This window comes from Pteropus vampyrus, unplaced genomic scaffold (genome assembly GCF_000151845.1).
Source record: "Pteropus vampyrus isolate Shadow unplaced genomic scaffold, Pvam_2.0 Scaffold526, whole genome shotgun sequence".
NCBI classification, from domain to species: domain Eukaryota; kingdom Metazoa; phylum Chordata; class Mammalia; order Chiroptera; family Pteropodidae; genus Pteropus; species Pteropus vampyrus.
This window is the reverse complement of record NW_011889307.1, coordinates 280234-298383: the sequence shown is the minus strand read 5'-3', so window position 1 is coordinate 298383 and position 18150 is coordinate 280234. Positions and strand designations below refer to the sequence as shown.

Sequence of the window (18150 nt, the reverse complement as noted above, 5' to 3'; positions counted from 1 at the left end):
ACCTCTTTCCCAACACAGAGTATGCAGTGACAGTCCAGGCTGCCCTGCACGACCTCACTAGCGAACCTGTCACTGCTCGGGAAGTCACCTGTAAGACATTGCTAGTTTTCCTTCTTTCCTTATTGTTGTAAATATGTTCATTAGGATTTTTCTTTTACCCAGTGATGCTAACCATAATTTCATAATTGTGTATAGTGTCAGGGTTATTATTTATGGCAATCAAATTTGAGAATTAAGGTGAATTCTAAACTTATGGCAGTATCTTAAATTGATACTGGGATTTACATTTTTTTCACATTTAGCATGGCTGATATTGAGACGTATCTTACAATCAATATTGTCTTAACAAATTGTTCTTGGCCAGATGTCAGTCAGGGCATAGAACATAAAATAATGGTACATCTTACAATTGATGTTGTTGTAAATCCATGAAATATGATATATAGCACTGGTGAGAAGGGAATGTTGGGTGAGTGTAGTTTTTGAGGACGATATTAAGTTTAAGATCGAGAATGTTCCGTGTTCTTATTGAAGTAGAAACTCGATGGCATGCATGAGTAAGTCTGTATCAATTAAGTGAATTAAACAATATACTCAATCCAAAAATATATTGATCTATTACACTCCAGGTGTTGGGAATGTACCAACGAATAATACAAAGCACGGTAGAGTGCATGGATTCCTTCATAGTTTTCACTTCAGCTGTGTGTGTCGATTAATCCCTTTTGTGTTCCCTGTTTGTTTCACTAGCATTTAGGTGCTTTTTCTTGAAAAGTGACCATGATTGCACTTAGGACCTTTGTCTTATCTAGCTGGTAGTTCAGTTTCATGTTGTTGAGGAGGGCATACTGGGATAGATGACTTGGCTTAAATTTTGTGAGTTTTGGGTTAAATTTTGTGAGTTTCAGCTCACATTTCTAAGGAAATGAAGTTAGAAGGAAACTTCAAGGGGGAAAGACAATTGAGACAGAAGCATGATAGGGCAGAAAAGAAAAAACTGCCCCACAGGGCAGAGCAGAATGAATTTGTGAACAACAAATAATCATCTTTTATATCTTAGACCCTGCCTGGAGCTGGTGGTTTTATGGAAATGGGTTAGTGGCAGATGGAAGGAGTGAGGAGCCAGCCAGGGATGGAGACATGTGTTCTGAGAGTACTGGGAGAGAAGACCCATAGTGGGATGAAAGACAAATGTGGTCATGGATTTGGATATGGGATTGGACTGCAACAGTGTAGGTAGGGAGCACAGAGAGATGCAGAGAGATGAAAACATTGAAGGGATGAGGGTGGAGAGAGATTCAGGAAGAGAGATGTATAGAGTTGAAATGAGAGACAAAAGAAATTGGTCAAATGGGAAGCTAGAAAGAGTGAAATGTGTCTCATATAACCAAAGAAAACATCTTCATCAGTTATCCTCCCTATTCTTTTTATGGTAAAGTGTTGTTTGACTTGGTAAAAAGTTATCATTTTTATTTTCTTCTAACCATTTAGGCTTCCGTGGATTGTATTATAAGTTTATTGGATATTAATTTTTGCCCATCTTTATTCTTTACTCTTGTAACTGTTGGTTTTTCTATCACATTCTTAGCGTAACTTAACTGTTGATTTTGTTTTCTATCTTAACCAATTGAAATGTGTGGTAAGGAAACATGAGTGATACATTCATGGTTAATTATGATTTATTATTGCCGAGCATCAAGTAAGAGCTTATCTAAACAGAGTAGAAAAAATTGACATATAAATGGGCACTAGAGTTGTCATAAAAATTTAAATTTATCCTATTTTTAACAAGCCTTCTTAAGAATAATTCAGCTCTACCTGGTGGAATCATAGTACTTTTATCACAGTAACCATTTTTTTTAGTTATTTTGCTATACACCTTTAAGTTTTCTCGAAACAACTTCTTGAAAACTTGTATGGACTCTTTAGAGCTTTGTGGTTGAGAATCACATCTGGACCTAATTTCTCATGCATCTCCAGTGCCTTTACCCAAACCTCGAGATCTGAAACTCAGAGATGTGACCCACAGCACCATGAATGTCCTCTGGGAACCTGCGCCTGGTAAAGTGCGTAAATATATTGTGCGCTATAAAACACCGGAAGAAGATGTCAAGGAGGTAAGTTGGGGATTAAAACAGATTTGGAATTATTTGTTTTCCTAGTACATTTAACAAAGAACCTAAACAAGTATAGTCGAGAGCATGTTTTGAATATTATCACTTTATTAATACAATGTTGAAAACTTGTTATATTAATAAAGCACTCCTTAAGTATTGATAAAATATTGGATTGTCTTCTATTTAGTTTAGAAATGTTTTGCTGTATGATAGCAATCTCAAAAAATCGTCCTTTAGATAGTTATAGAATTAAGTGGTGTTTCCTTTCCACAGATGCCTTATATGGTGCTCTGCATTTTATGAATTACTAAAAAATGTTAATAATATTTCTAAAAATAAAAGCTAGCAAGGGGATGTGGGAGAGTTTGTCAGATAATAGGACGATATGATAGTTGAAAAGGATGAGAGAAAGGATGAATATGTTGTTAGAGGAGTATCCCTTTGACAGTGACCATTTTTGAGGTGATGTTGAGTGGAAAGCTATTTCCATGACAATCCGAATCAAAGTGGGAGCAAATTGAGGGACTTCACCAGAGAATGAGTTTAAACTGTGTGTGCTTGGGAGATATTCATCTTAGAATCGCAGGGGCATTTTTGGAATATAGAAATAGTTTCTCTAAGCACCCAGTTACTGATGGTGCCAGTCATTTGGATTACATAAAAGCTAATTTTTATGTGAATGCATATTCATTTCATCCTGGGTTTCAATTTCAAAAGAGGTACAATGACCAGTGAGTCTCACAGGCTTCTTATGCATAGCAAATGAGATAATGCACAGAACGTTACTGAAAAAAAAAAAAAATAAGGCAGTGGTATAAAGGGAAACGGGTGAAAAATGATTAGGTTGTTTGAATCCATTTATGTACAACTCTAGTACATAAATTATTTTCCACTTCAGAAATATATAAACTGTCTCCAGTTCTTGATCTCTTATGCAAGTTGGACAACATTGCTATTCTTTTGCTCTTGCACTGAGAGGTGTAGTAAACAACAGTCAGATGTCACAACCTAACACTTTGTAAAAAATAGTCCTCTGTTCTCTTATAGGTAGAAGTGGACAGATCAGAGACCAGCACCCCTCTCAAAGACCTTGTCTCACAAACTCTGTACACAGTTAGCGTTTCTGCCGTGTATGATGAGGGAGAGTCTCCGCCAGTGACTGCTCAAGAAACTACTCGTGAGTTGTGATCACACTTCATTGATAATTGGGAAACAACACTACATTCATGTGTAACTGAACTTACTGAGTCATTTTGTTTTTTAATGCTATTTTTGCCAATATTTAATAATGTTTGGATTGATAGATTGTTTTGCACTTATTTTCTTCTCTTTTACCTTTAGGTCCATTTCTTTTATGATAATTTCTATTCTACTATTATTCTATTGGTTACTGTCACCAATTCATCTTCTGGATATTTAACTGATGTGTGTGTTGGGAGAGGGTTGGGGGAAGAAAGTACATTCTTGATGTATGTTGGACATTTTCTTTGGAAAAGCTGCATTAGTTATCAAATATTTTTTGACATTTTACTATATGTAAAAAGCTATCAGGGGTAACACAATATAAGCATTTTTGCCCTCAATAGTTCATGATTTGATTTCATTATGCAGATAAGAAAATTAATTAACAATACATGGGGTCATGTAAGGAAGGTGAGGTATGCAGCACTCAGATTGTATGCTGTCAGATTTCAGAAGAGGGGGAGGCTTCCACAGGAGAAAGGTAGGCAGATACAGAGCAACCTGCCTTGCCCCTCCTTCCCTACTCCATTCTGTTGCCTCTCCAAGGGACCTCAGTTGCTCCCCTTCCCATGGTACTTCCATAGCATTTAACTCAATTATTATTGCCTTTCAAAAAATCTTTTCTGCTTTCCCCTTGCTCTCTCCTAATGAAGGAAGAGACTTATTTATTTTGTTCAACTTTGTATCTCCAGTGCCTTGCACAGGGCTCAGCTCATAATTTCCTAATTCAAATAGTAGTTAAGAAATTGAAGTCTAGAGCCAGCAGTGTTCTGAAAAAATGTAATGGGAGCTGCATATGTAATTCTCAATTTTTTAGTAGCCACATTAAAAAAGGTAAAAAGGGACAGCTAAAATTAATTTTAATAATGTGTTTTTAACCCAGTATGTTCAAAATATTATTTCAACATATATGAGTATAATAATTATAAATGAGACATTTCACATTTTTTTCCATCAAAATTCTTTGAAATCTAATGTGTGTTAATTTTACACTTAGAGCATATCTCAAGCTGGACTAGCCACATTTCAGGTACATGTGGCTAGTGGCTCCCATAGTAGACAGGTCTAGAGAATTAATGACTTGCTTCACCTCATCTAATAAGCTAGTGGCGGGATCAGTGCTATAGCCTGGAACTTTTACTTCTTATCCAGTAACTCCCTCACCAGAGGCTCAAAAGCTTCTCCTTTTTCAGCTGTCTGTACATGATCAGGGCATCTTGTCAAATGTCATAGCCTGCTCCTTAACATCAGCCAGTATCTACTTCTGCGATTTTCTTACCATGTGACATCTCTTAGTAATTTCAGTTGCCTTCTTGACATCAATTCTTACCTGGTAGTAAAGGTAGTGGTTAGAGATGAAAATTTATACATATGAGTAGACTGACAGCTTTACATAAATATAACATGTGTAGTAAAGAGAAAAAGTCAGGAAAAAATGGCTAGTGAAGCAGATAATATAGTATACTAAATTAATACCTGCAATGTATGTTTTTAATCCTTAAGATTTTCTAATAACTTTTAGTTGTACCCAAGGTGCATCCTTAATAGATGATTGGATGACAATTGTGCTTGTGAAAGTGGTACTGCTCTCTTTATCTCAGTGTGCTTTTTCATTGTAATTATTAGAAACAAATTTTTGGTGGCTCTGGGTTTTCTGTAGTTGGCTTTGATTACCGGGAGATAGAGAAATAATTGACACTGGAAGCTCAGGACTGGTGGCAGACGTTCCAAACTGCTCATGCTACAAACTAACTAGAGTGCCTGGTTAATAAAGGGGCTTTTAAATTGGGACTTCAGCTGTCATCAATGCTCCAGGGTTGACCCTCTCTCTGGATAGAGTCAGTACAGCTGCTTCACATCGTGTCTAAGGTTAGTGACTACGGGAGAAGCTTATGCATGAGTTACTTGGTCATAACATTTCATGGACCATGAAGGTTCATGTACTCTCTGATGTTATATGCCAAAGTTTGTGCTTATGTGTTCTGCTGTGTGAAAGAGTCCATGGTTTTCATTAGATTTTCAAAAAGTTTGAGATGCAAAATGATTAGGAACCTCTGAGCTAGAAGAGTATTACTAAATGCTACCTTTGGAAAAAATCACCATTTTAATAGAATATAAAAAATCACCTATTATGGCCATGTTATGTTTCCAGTTTTCAGAACTCTCTCTTATTTCAAGTGAACTGAATTGGTGAGATTTTTGGTTCTGAGAACGTTTTCAGCCAGTTTTTCTAAGTCCATTAAAATAAAAGAAGGCAGTTTTATTATATTAAATTTGTAGATCATATTAAAAAGTTTATTCCTACGTTTTCTCACGATAGGCACGGTGCCAGCCCCAACAAACCTAAAGATTACAGAAGTAACACCAGAGAGTTTCAGAGGAACTTGGGATCACGGAGCTTCAGATGTGTCTCTCTACAGAATAACCTGGGCACCTTTTGGAAGCTCAGATAAGATGGAGGTAGTGTTAACTCTCTCTTTTTTCCTTTTCAAAAAATGTTCCATTTAATTATAGGAATTCATATTTGAAATATGTATTTACCTCTGTTGCCAGAAAAGCATCTTTTTCTACTAGTGAGTGACATTTGAGCTCATACCATGGATCAAAGCAGGAGGAATATCTGATGGGATAATGTCAACAAACTGCCAATGAGTGTATGGTATATATGGTGACTTAATATTGCGTGGATTTGTTTTTCTTCCTCTTTCCCTAAGACCATCTTAAATGGAGATGAAAATACTTTGGTGTTTGAAAACCTGAACCCAAACACTCTCTATGAGGTTTCTGTTACTGCCATCTATCCTGATGAGTCAGAGAGCGATGACTTGATTGGCAGTGAGCGCACACGTAGGTGTTCAGCCTTCAGGGCATTGTTATTTTAAAATTAATTTAAAAAACAGAGCTATAGCTATATTAGTAATATTGTCCCAAATTCTTTTTTCTTTCAGCGCGTTTGATACCCTTAACAACACAAGGTAAGAATTTATTTCGTTGAATTGTGTGAATGGCCAGATAATGAATGAGTGAATGAATGAATGAATGAATGAAAAATACCACAAAATTCATTGCAGATAGGCCTGCTTTTAAACTGTAATGTGTTGATCGGGACCTCTTTTAAACAGGCTTTTCTTGGGAAACTTTGCTTTGCTACTATTTGTTAAGGAGTCATCTAAGCTTCAATGACTACGATTTATCATGGGGTCAAATTTAGTTCTGAACCTAGAAGTATACAGCTCTACTGATTTCTTTGGGAACAGTGGATATTTTGGGGGGAGGCATTGTTCTCTGTGCTTGCTCTGTTTCTCAACAATTTTCTTTCAGCTCCAAAAAGTGGCCCACGGAACCTTCAGGTGTACAATGCAACATCCAACAGCTTGACTGTTAAGTGGGATCCCGCTAGTGGTCGTGTGCAGAAATACAGAATCACTTATCAGCCTTCAACGGGCGAAGGCAATGAACAAACGGTAATTTGTTTCATAAAAACTATTACTTGAACAAATTCTACCCTTCCTTTTTAAACTCCTTTACTGCAATATTTACTCTTTTGAGAGATTCAAGATTTACTGTATTAGGTGGAATTATTTGATGTCATCCCTGATGGAAACTCAGTGGATGTCCTCATGAGAGACAAGAGCTATTCTTCATGGTTGCTGAACAGTTTCAGACTGGTGCCTCAGTGAATCTGCATTTTCCTTAAAAAACTATTATGGTTGGATTATCTATGAAGATATCTAGATTTTTGAGTCTATTTAGATTTTTTAAAATCTGTATCTCTCTAGCTTAATCAAGTGCCGAACATTTCCCAAACTCCCATTTTCCTGTTTTTGTATGATATAAGGTATCTCCTAGATCTGGCATTTCCAGATCTGGATCCTGTTCACCTAATTCATACTATTTATTATTTTTATATTTATCCCAGTGGATGTTTCTGAGAAAGACAATAGGATTATAACCTCAACCTTCATCTAATTTATCTTCCTAGTCTTCCCTTTTTTAACAGAGCTCTTGTCCATATACCTTGCTTACTTTAGTTGTCCGTCTTTGAACTTCCTCCAACTTTGTTTTTATGAAATGTGTGACTAGAACTGCACATATTAACTTAGCTCAGGAAGCACCATGATTTTTATATAGATGGGGTGATGCTTTCTGATTTATTTCAAATATCTCTTTTGGTGAGGTTCAGTATTTTGTTGACTTTTGGGGGGGCCTATAGTATTTCCTCACATAGCCTTAGAAATATGATATTAATCTTTAATCATCTGATTAGCCGAGCTCCAGCAAATGAGTTATGCATCTTACCAGTTTAGATGTGTTAGCAGAAGTAGATGTTGGCAATGGTTAAGGTGTATGGTTAAAGGTCTCTGATAGTACATGGTAAGCGGATTTAGCTGAACTAGAAACACTCCCATCCCCAGCATGACTTTTGAGTTGGTCTTTTGAGGTTTCCATAGAACTAGACTTTGGTAGTTTGATATAAATGGATTGAGAATGTGTCTATTTTAGTTAAATAGCTTATCAAAATTAAATACTAACTGTAACCAACTGGCTTTTATATAAAATAAGATAAGATACATTAGATGGGCTGATATTTTAAAGTCATAAACAGATCTTTTTGTCTGTGCCAGGCCAGATTTAGGTAAAGCTTTAAAGTAAGCTAAATTTCACTTTAACATTTCTTTTCTTAGTGTTAATGACCCTCCAGCTGCTGTTCTGAATCTCTCTTACTGTCTCTTAGTTATCCATTATAATTAGATGGAGTCTCATAAACTTATCTTCTGGAAGGTATAGCTGATAATCCTTTTAAGTTTCTTATTCTTAGGGATCTTTCCATTTCAATGCTAATCCATGAAATAAAGTAATGAATCACTGATGCTCGAATTATCTTGGAGGGTTGGACAGGAGTAGGCAGATCCCTCTCTGCCTACTCATAAGGCTAGTTCTTCTAAGTGGATGCTTTCAGATTTGTTACTGATATTGATACTTTTCTCTCATACCCTCAAATATTAAATTTATTAAAACTAGCCACTGTAGTTCAGTTCTCTCGTTTTGAGGATGACTACAGTGATTCACTGAGGTTTCCTCTGGAACTCAGACTACTCTAGGGAACAGGTGTGAAGTCAGAAACATCTGGACTCTGCTAGTGCATCCAGCCATCCACATGTGCTCTCGTTGTGGGCAGCATGCCATTTTCATGAGCTTTTAATTAGTATGGCATAAACATCTGAATTCGGTAAACTGTTAACAATTCATACAAATTTTCTTTCAACAAGATAGCTAGATGGCCTTAAGCCATTAGTAAAATACTTAAAACTCTGTAATGGGAGGAAATTTAAAAAGTGTCATACCACAAGGTAGTATCGTGAAGACAATTGAGAACCCCTACCTGAGTGTGTCCTGGCAAACGTTCTGGACACGTAGTTTACACAGCTAATGCTGTTAGAGTGGTAGTGTTTTGGGGGAACACCAAAAGATTTAGAGCTTTTGCTGAATCATTTTAATATTTTTCTAAAGCAAATAAAAAACATCTGTAAAAAAGTAAGAATAATACTGAATGGTGCTGAGCCTCTAACATGATGCAAGTCTTTGGTATCTTAAAGTTCCTTTGTAGCTCACTTATGATTAATGCCTTTTTGGGAGGAGATCGCAGTGCTGGCGGTGAGCAAGTTGAAATATAGTTTTGAGGTCATCCATTTAAGGCTTAGAGTCCTTTTTGTGATTTAAGGTACATAGTTTACATTTTAAATTATACCATAAAATATCTTTTAAACCTTCATTATGGTACATGTTTCCAGATATTGGCAAAGGTCTCACACCTCCCCTGTAGAAAGGGCTTTTTCTAACAGACTGGTGAGATGGAGAGCACAAAGTTAACACTATGTGTGTTTTACTCAAGACCACGATAGGAGGACGACAAAACAGTGTGGTCCTGCAGAAACTGAAGCCTGACACCCCTTACACGATCACTGTATCCTCCCTGTATATTGACGGTGAAGGAGGTCGGATGACGGGAAGAGGCAAGACCAGTAAGTGAACCCAGACTCCTGTAGCTTCTTTGACAATTACCATTGGAACAGAATCACAACTTTATTTGGAAACACTAGGGTGGCACAGAGTTTTGCTAATACCTTAAAATGAATTTTAAAAATGATAATGTTTTTAACATCCTTGCTTAGAGTTAACGGTCTCTTTGTGGAGAAAGACATATATTACTTTTTAGGATAAAAAAAATATCTGGGGCCAAAATATTTTGTGGAGAGATGAGACGTGTACTAGATTTTCGCAGACATTCTTCCATTTATTCACTACTTCAACGAATATTTGTGGGGTGCCCACTGTGGGGGTGCCTGTTATATTTTAGGTCTCCTGGGAGATACCAGTGCACCTGTGTTTTGTGTGTGCTTGGTTAGGATCATACTATGATGTGATTTCTCTGTGTTCCAGAACCTCTAAATACTGTGAAGAACCTAAGAGTATATGACCCTTCTACCAGTACCTTGAATGTTCGCTGGGACCATGCAGAGGGTAATCCTCGTCAGTACAAGCTCTTCTATGCACCATCAGCAGGTGGTCCAGAGGAGCTGGTAATTATTTCCTGTAGTGAAAAATGCATGTTTGTTTAAACTAAATGATTTAAAAACTGTAGTGGAAGAGTTAACTGATTTATTTTAGTACTGAAGAAATTCATATTTATTTGATAGAACTTATAGAGGATAATAGATTGGAGCTTTAGTGCCTGGGTGATAAGGGAATTGAGGAGCATTGGAGCTGGGGGAAGTAAGCATTCTAGGAAGTTCTAAAGGGAGAGCCTAGGGTGAGTTAGAGGTCTAGAGAAGTCTTTATAACCTCTGTAACAGTTCATATGGGGGCACATTATTATATACCAATATTACAGAGCTTGCTTCTTGACTTGGTCCTGACTTAGTATTTTGAGTATTATATTGTTTGAAGTATTATTTTTTTTTATAAGTTTTTCAAATCAAGTGCTTTATATTTTATTGAAATCTTTAGGTTCCAATCCCTGGGAATACCAATTATGCCATTCTTAGGAATCTGCAGCCGGATACACCATACACTGTTACAGTAGTTCCTGTTTATACTGAAGGTGATGGAGGACGCACATCAGATACTGGAAGGACATGTAAGGAAGAAGGCAGAGAAATCTAGCCTTTTCATTATAAATTTAGCTTTTCATGATAAAGGTCATATAGGCCCATTAAAGTAAATTAAAAAAATTCAGAATGATAGAACGAAGACATAAAAATTAAATATAATTCACCTCCTAAACACCACCAACTGTTACTATTTTAGTGTAGGAAATAAAAAATTTATAATGACATTTATCTTCTGGAATGATAATTTCAAGATTTATAAATGTGTATATAATCATTAATATGCCATTTCAGTTTTTCTCTCTCACTGACAAAAATTCATTGAGCTTTGCTTTGTGCTTTATAAATTTGTGTGAAGCAGTGTTTTGTAGTTGGCTTTCATAGTGCGAATTGTTGAAATTTGTTTATCACATTACTTGATTGCATATTTCTCTGGTTTGCTGAAGAAGGGCTTTTTGGCATTAAAAATCCGTATGCTTTCATTTGTCATTACCAGTTTATAGTGTTTTTACTGTTCTTTGTACTATTGCTTAAAGGCTTTTGTGTATGCTTATGAACATTTCTTTGGCTTTAGAAATATACTTGCTGATGGATAAAAAGAAGCAACTATGGATGGTTTCTTTTGGAAAAAGATTAATGTCTAGAAATATGATGTTATTGGCTAAACTAGAGTTTGGGGTTAATATGTGGATTTAATTTTTTTTTTTTTAAAGTCTTTATTGGGCAGTTAATTGAGAACTGAGAATCTTATTTCTCCCTTCTTTTGTCTTTTTTAATTGGAGAAGACATTCAGTAGTTATTTGTTGAATGAAGGAGGAATGAATAAAGAATAAATGATTGAAACTGGCTGACTGAAATAGTTGGGCTCATAGCTGTTGTTAGTTTTTACTTAGAAGGTAGAGACTATAAAATTCCTCCTGTCTCTCCATTACATGTGTTGTAAAACTGAAGCTTCTTTTCCAGTTTTTCATCCCTTAATCCTTTGTGGCCAATTGTACTACTACTTTTACTAGTTTGTTTTTATTGGCAACAACTTTGCTTCCATATATACAAAGGCCATAATTGGCTAACAGTGGGTAAATTTGGATTTGGAGACTTTACATCTGCTTTTGTATGTAGATAATTAGAAGTTTAAGGAGGATAGTATTTTATCCTTTTACAGAGTGTAAGTTCTGGAAAAGTGATAACAAAAGCTCTGCATGTATAAACAGACTTAAGAAAAGTGTGTTGGCTTTCCTTCCTCAGTGGTGAGAGGATTGGCAAGAAACGTCCAAGTGTACAATCCTACACCAAACAGCCTAGATGTTCGCTGGGATCCTGCCCCTGGGCCTGTGCAGCAGTATCGCATTGTGTATTCTCCTGTGGCTGGCACGAGACCCTCAGAATCTGTAAGTAATTTTGTCATCTTGGAGCTCAGCAAATGAATTTTATAGATTCTACTGCACCTCCTGCCATGGCTGCTGTCCCAGAATTATAAACCAGTTGTTAGTATGGCACCGAGTCTCAGAGAAACTCCACTTCCTGATGAATGTAGACTTTTGTTTATGTCATGTTAGGTAGCCTGTGAGAATGCAAACCACAAACATGCCAGAGTATAATGATTAAATGATAGGTTTTGATGAATTAAGGCAGGTGTATCAACTATAAGATTAGTTAGCAAAAGTAAATTTTGGGAAAATGCAAATTAACTATGTGAGTTAAAAACTCCAGTAATAAATAGAAATCATTGCTCAATCTTGTCAACATGGGCTTTTATTGTAAAGTACAAATACCTTTATTGTTAAACTATCTTATAGTGTGTACTTCACTGGCTTGTACAAATTGCCCAATCTATCTTCAATTCATAATACTATTCAGCTTTGTAAGTAGAGTAATAATTTGGAAATCAGAAATTATTGATTTGAATAAGGACAGAATCAGAACACTTAAGGAAAAGTAAATTTATATACTAACTTTATTTACAGGTCTTTATAAAAATAAACAGTGATGATGAACAAAGATAAACAAATGATGAGCAATACATGTGTTCTGTAAGAATATTGATTTGCATGTCCCTGTGTATGTTAGGATATATTCAGACAAATTTGCCTGTATTCATTGCATAAAGTTGCTCTTTATTTTAATATAAAAATCTCTCCCCCATCAATGTAGATAGAAGTATCTTCTTTTATGTGTACTAACATTCAGGATGTTCTTTAGGTAATTATCATAAACCCTGTATGTTATATTTGAGAATCTTTACAATAAACATAAATGCAAGATAATTGAAGCAACTAAGGTCAAGTGTGAATTAACCTTTTTTTTGCGGGGGGGAATTTCTGAGGATAAATTGCATTTAATGGCGTGGGCTGGGCAGATCTCATGAGGAAACAGTAGTTGGCTTTTGACATGTCTGGGCTCAGCCTTTTATTATCAAAGTTCTTATGCTGACTAATAAAAGACTTGGTAAGAATCTGGGTTGTCATCAGGCAGAATTTGGCATTTTCTCCCCTCCAGATTGTGGTGCCAGGAAATACCCGCACGGTGCAGCTGGAGCGGCTGATTCCAGACACACCCTATTCCGTGAACATCGTGGCTCTCTACTCTGATGGAGAGGGGAATCCCAGCCCCGCCCAGGGCCGAACACGTGAGGCAGAAATCCTTTTTCCACCCATTCCCTTGTAACTCAATTGGCAAGGCTTATCTGAGTGAGTGAGGAGTGGAAGGTGGGTGGTGGGTGGTGCGTGAGAGGTGGTGAGAGCTTTCTCCACCTTAGTGCAAGTGAAGGTATACCTGGGCGTGTGGTTCCGCCTGAGCTCCCCCTCATTCACACTCCAGGCTAAAGCTTTGGGTCCCTGACTGCTGAGTGAACTTTATTTGGTCATATTCTCAACAGGGACCTAAGTTAAGGAGGGATTTCTTCCCCTTTTCTGTCCTTCAGTGGGTGTTCTCATCAAATGGGTACTTTGCAAACGTAGAGGGCTTGGCCTCTATTTTTCATTAAACACATTAACCGTTATAATGTGTTTAACCACATTATAGTGGTTAAAATAATGCCTTTCTTTCCCAGTCTGTACATTTAGGTTCAAATCTAGTTCTGTGCTCCTGAAGTTCAGCATGTAACCATAGCTTTGAAATACAGCACTTTTTACTATTTATGTTTTCACATTAAAACCGTAGAAAACTGTTTTATCATAGGGAGTAAACAACCTAGTTAATGGTGAAATACCTGCAAGTAACTTTCTTAATTCGACTTGAGTAAAAGAAGTTTTCTTTTATACCCCTCCCTCCACCCCCATGTCTGTCATGCTCACAGGCAGGTAAATAACTCTATTGTATTTTATTTATTTAGTACCACGAAGTGGACCAAGAAATCTGAGAGTCTTTGGGGAGACAACCAACAGCTTGTCTGTGGCCTGGGATCATGCTGATGGGCCAGTTCAGCAATACAGGATCATTTATTCTCCTACCATTGGTGATCCAATTGATGAATATGTGAGTCTGATTCTCATTTACATTTGAGCATTTTATAATTTCTGACCTAGTTGGAGGGTGAAATTGAGTTTTATTTTTTAGGAGTGTGATGGGATTGCAGTTGAGTCCTTGACTCTTGTGTGACGGTCACATTCTATATGACTTTCTCTGACATGATTTTGGAACCACCTGAATGTGCCTAGTATGGCCTTCCACACTATAGAGAATCAATGCCTTTAGAGCTCATTTCTATTCTAAAGACAGATTGAAAAACTGTCTTATTTCTTGAAATGCATATTTCTAATCACCTAATTAAACTTTAGGAATTAAGTCTAGTAAAACATGATGCCAATTATTCTGAATCTAGTAAAACATGATGCCAATTATTCCTAAATCAATATTCGAATGCTGTGACTTTTCAAATCTTACCCTTTCTTTAAATCTAATTTCTTTACAAGATCTATCTTAAATACTTCAGCGCTAATTGATCTCTCTTTTCTCTAAGTTTAACATTTTTTAGTACACATTGGTTTTGGATATTAATGTAATATTAATGTAATATTAATTAGCATCAGACTTTTTGAGTGTCATATTTTATCTCTCCAGAACCAGATTCAAGTTTTCTTGTAGCTTCTTCATAGCCCTCGCTATGCATAACCATTTGTTATGAATGGAAAAACTCAGCACTTTCTTTAAAATTTAGTAGTTAATTGATGTGATAGTTTAGTGGAAGATTACACAAAATGTTGATACATCCTCTTGATCATTCCATTATTCCTATGTTATAAAATATTTTATCTACTTGAACTTGATATAGTAAGCTTTAATTCGAACATCTGTTTTATTAATCAGAAACACATGTAACTGCCATTTAGTATTTTCTATCAAAATTATACAAGCAGTATTGCCACACTTAGTTTGCCAAAGCAAAGAAATTCATGCTTTAGTGTTTGTTCAGCCTTCTCATGTATAAATATGCATTTTCTCTTCACTTTCTGAAAAGAGTAAAAATATAATTTCTCCCCCCAGTTCACCATTTGTAATCAAGGGACTCTACTCTGGGAATCACTGGCATAAGTGATTCACATTGTTTATAGAAGTAAAGTTTAGGATTGAAAGAGAGATTGAGAGATCTTTCTGATTATTTCCTCTTCGTGGAAGTAGTTAAATGTATTTTCCATTTATTTGTTTTCATCTTCTTACCTAATTAGTATCAGCCAAACTGATACTCTTGAGGGCAGAAACCCTCACCAAGGGATTCCTAGTAGCTAGTACCAATACCTGGCTCACAGTGGGTACTTGTTACATGTTTGTCAAAGGACTACATGAAAATGTAACATGTAAGAATGAGAGACGAGGGAAACAAAGGTGCTACTGAGCGCTGAAGTACTCAGTAATGGGTATTGAAGCATTGCATCTGTAATTGCCCACTATTTCCATCAGGGATGTTAAGTCTCAAGGCTGGTAAATGGCTAATATAGGATTTGAGCCCAAATCTGTCTGACTCTAAAACCATTCTCCCATGCTGCACACAGGCAGTGTAGACCATTTGCCTTGCTATGAGCATTGTGCAACAAAGAGAACATATGAAGAAAATGTACTGTTTTGGGAATACATAAAACAATATTGTCTTTTGATCTGGAAGTCCTCTAGCTGATAATAAATTTATAATTTAACTTCCCCTACAGACCACAGTCCCAGGCAGAAGAAACAATGTAATACTGCAGCCCCTGCAATCTGATACTCCATATAAAATTACTGTAATTGCTGTTTATGATGACGGAGATGGTGGCCATCTGATAGGAAATGGAAGGACTGGTAAATGTCTTATACCTTTTATAACCTTTAAATTTTACCTTTACAAATGCATCTCAAATTAACACCTGAATCCTGAAATATTACACCTACATTAACACCAGGTTAATATTTATATTAGACATTGAATTTTGTCAAAATAATATAAAACCAGAATTTGTCTTTTAACTGTTGAAAGGTCCATTAAAAGAAGAAAAAGGATCCAAAAAATCTGCATATTTTGCTTTTCTTGAGGTAGTTTATTTCTCTTTTGGAAAATCATTGCTTATTCTCTGAATAATGTTTTAGTTTATGTGATATCAGTTAAAGTTGTAGCTATTAACTCAGTCAACTTAATATCAGCGAAAAACACTTCGCTATGATACAATCTTAAGTCATAAATAAATGAGATAATTAACATTTATCTTTTATCTTTACAAATGTAACTTTAAAAAAACATATATATTTTTCTATTGTACCAAGTAATTTATGAACAATTACCAGTATTCAAGCTCCTTATCTAGCCTATACTGTTAGCAATTTCTTATGGTTTAGAGTGGTTTCTTTAGTTTGGTTGCTCATTAGAATCACCTGAGAAGCTTTAAAAATTGCTATGCCTGGGTGCCATCCCCAGATATACTGATGTAACTGGTCTGAGGTGTGGCCTGGACCTGCTGATGTTGAAAGCCACTGCTTTAGTATAAAGATGTGTTAGGCTATAGACCTGATTTCTGGCACTGGTAAATATTGGCATTCCCTTTTCCCACTTTATTCAGCAAAAATTCACTTATGTAACATAATTTCAGGATCTTTACTACACTCAGTTGCTCAGACTCTTTTTGGGCTTAAATTACCTTGACAACATTACAGAATTTGCTCTTAAGAGAAAAGCAGAACTAGAGTTGTTTGAGCTCAGTCTCTGAAGGCTGGGAATTTATATATTTATTGATACCCATTGTCTTTAGGACTGAGTCAATGGATACCTAGTTTAGGGATTTTAATTTAAAATCAAGATGATTTTAATTTAAAATCAAGATGATTTTAATTAACAGCTTCCTATTTTTTACTTTCTCTTAGGTTTTAGAATATATTTTGATACTTTTCTGGGGGAAATAGCATATTTCATAATTTTGTGCATATCAAAATATATTAAAATACCTTTCATAGTTATTGAATTTTCTGGAAGGCCCAAAGCCATTTCTAGTTTCTCTTGTGAAAAAGTCTTTCAGGTCGAAATTCTTATTTGTGTAATGCTATGAATAATAACTCAGCAACTACTTAACATACTGCCTAATAGCACTGATTTTCAGAGTTGGAGGTCGTACCTCTGAAGGCTCGAGAATTTACTCTGGGTTATGTTGGTGGAGAATAGAGTGGTATTGGGAAAGAACATTATTTTTATAGTAGTTTTATAAAACTATTAAGCTCTCTGTTGAACATTTTAATACCTTTAATTTTCTGGATAAGGAAATTTTGGAATATTATTAAATTTCTTTCATGGGGCTACACTATCAATACTCATCAAGTTGTATGCTTTCTCTATGTGTCAATGAAAGGTCAGTAATGTGTGCCAATATTTGTTTTAGTGGGACTACTTCCCCCTCAGAACATACACATCTCTGATGAATGGTATACAAGATTCAGGGTATCCTGGGATCCTTCACCTTCTCCAGTTCTTGGATATAAAATTGTGTACAAGCCAGTGGGTAAGGAAGCACCTTTATTATTATAGAAAGACATTGAAGAGTTTATGATCTAAAAGTATCATTGTTACTGTGGGTGTAAATGAAATTCTTATTAATTTGCATGACTAAAAGTTTGACCCGGACCATAAAATCACATAAATACAACATGTTTGTGTTCAGACATCCTATGTGTTATTATGATTATGAAATAAGACATATTTAATCAATATAAATTTCTGTATTTTTCCCATTACGTCAAGATGTTATTCCACTTTGGGCATATGCATTTTAGTCTATTCATGATATGCTTACTTTCAACTTCCCATCAATATATTCACCTAAATGAATATCATCTTGATTAAATTATTTACTATCTTTGTTTCTATATTCTGTCTACATGCTTAGAAAAATATTCTTTGTACAAAATTAGTTAAGGCATCTTCCATGCACTCCGGAAGAGTGCGAACTTCTTGAAATTTCCCAGAAACTTTTCCTAGAAAAAAATAAAGGAGAGAAGGCACAAGAAAGGAAAGATGAGCCTGTATAAGGAATGGAGAGAGAACTTGTAGGGGGAGGAGATGTTGGTAACTGAGGACCTTGAGTCACTAAATTTATGGAATGAGGTCCAAGGTAGATGTTCTCAAATCATATCTACGACACACTGAAAAGTATACATTGAGCACCTGCTATGTGCAGAGCACTATGCTGGCAAAGTAGGACTTAGAGAATAAGCTTGAGAGTGTAGAGTAG

At 35.8% G+C, this 18150-nt stretch overlaps 1 protein-coding gene across 1 annotated transcript in view; it reads left to right on the top strand.

Moving 5' to 3' along the window:
* Positions 1-18150, top strand: part of COL12A1 (collagen type XII alpha 1 chain) — a 115057-nt gene that overhangs the window by 54058 nt on the left and 42849 nt on the right. The window contains exons 26-39 of the mRNA XM_023525102.1: positions 1981-2117; positions 3165-3294; positions 5680-5819; positions 6074-6206; positions 6308-6334; positions 6681-6823; positions 9253-9382; positions 9801-9940; positions 10368-10497; positions 11714-11856; positions 12965-13094; positions 13800-13942; positions 15610-15739; positions 17302-17421. Coding sequence (XP_023380870.1) covers positions 1981-2117; positions 3165-3294; positions 5680-5819; positions 6074-6206; positions 6308-6334; positions 6681-6823; positions 9253-9382; positions 9801-9940; positions 10368-10497; positions 11714-11856; positions 12965-13094; positions 13800-13942; positions 15610-15739; positions 17302-17421 — 1776 coding nt within the window. The remainder of the gene's footprint in view (positions 1-1980; positions 2118-3164; positions 3295-5679; positions 5820-6073; positions 6207-6307; positions 6335-6680; positions 6824-9252; positions 9383-9800; positions 9941-10367; positions 10498-11713; positions 11857-12964; positions 13095-13799; positions 13943-15609; positions 15740-17301; positions 17422-18150) is intronic.